At 52.7% G+C, this 670-nt stretch overlaps 1 protein-coding gene across 1 annotated transcript in view; it reads left to right on the top strand.

The window, feature by feature from the left end:
- Positions 1-371: 371 nt before the first annotated feature.
- SYNGR2 (synaptogyrin 2) overlaps positions 372-670 on the top strand; it is a gene marked incomplete at its 5' end in the record, with an annotated part of 5,151 nt that continues 4,852 nt past the window's right edge. Inside the window, one exon of the mRNA XM_018572835.1 lies at positions 372-511. Within this exon, the coding sequence (XP_018428337.1) occupies positions 372-511 (140 nt within the window). The remainder of the gene's footprint in view (positions 512-670) is intronic.

The raw sequence follows: 670 nt of genomic DNA, 5'->3' as shown, positions 1-670 counted from the left end.
CTATGTACACTGTGCTACACCTTACATCCTCCATGCTGCTCATCTATGTACACTGTGCTACACCTTACATCCTCCATGCTGCCCCCCTATGTACACTGTGCTAGACCTTACATCCTCCATGCTGCTCCCCATGTTCCATGTGCTAACACCTTACATCCTCAATGCTGCCCCCCATGTACACTGTGCTACACCTTACATCCTCCATGTTGCTACACCTTACATCCTCCATGCTGCTCCTCTATGTACACTGTGCTACACCTTACATCCTCCATGCTGCTCCTCTATGTACACTGTGCTAGACCTTACATCCTCCATGCTGCTCCTCTATTTCCACTGTGCTAGACCTGACCCCCGCTCTCTCCCCTCCCCAGGTCTGTGGGGCTTCCTGTGGTTTGTCGGTTTCTGCTTCCTGGCCAATCAGTGGGCTGCAACGGACACATCGAAAATGTTAACCGGCCATGACAACGCGAGAGCCGCCATCGCCTTCAGCTTCTTCTCCATCCTGTCCTGGGTAAGAGGGACCCCGAATGTATGACTCGCAGGTCTAACCCACGGGGGTATTTTGTCTCACTTCCTGTCCCGGTGACACGAAGAACAGGAAGTGAGGAGAAATCTCCCCAATGGGAGTCAAAGGCACCAATAAAAAAGATGACAGAAGTGCCCCCCCCCC

This window comes from Nanorana parkeri, unplaced genomic scaffold (assembly GCF_000935625.1).
Source record: "Nanorana parkeri isolate BGI_ZX_2015 unplaced genomic scaffold, ASM93562v1 scaffold2145, whole genome shotgun sequence".
NCBI lineage: Eukaryota > Metazoa > Chordata > Amphibia > Anura > Dicroglossidae > Nanorana > Nanorana parkeri.
The sequence above is the reverse complement of the archived record's forward strand: the minus strand, read 5'-3'. Positions and strand labels throughout refer to the sequence as shown.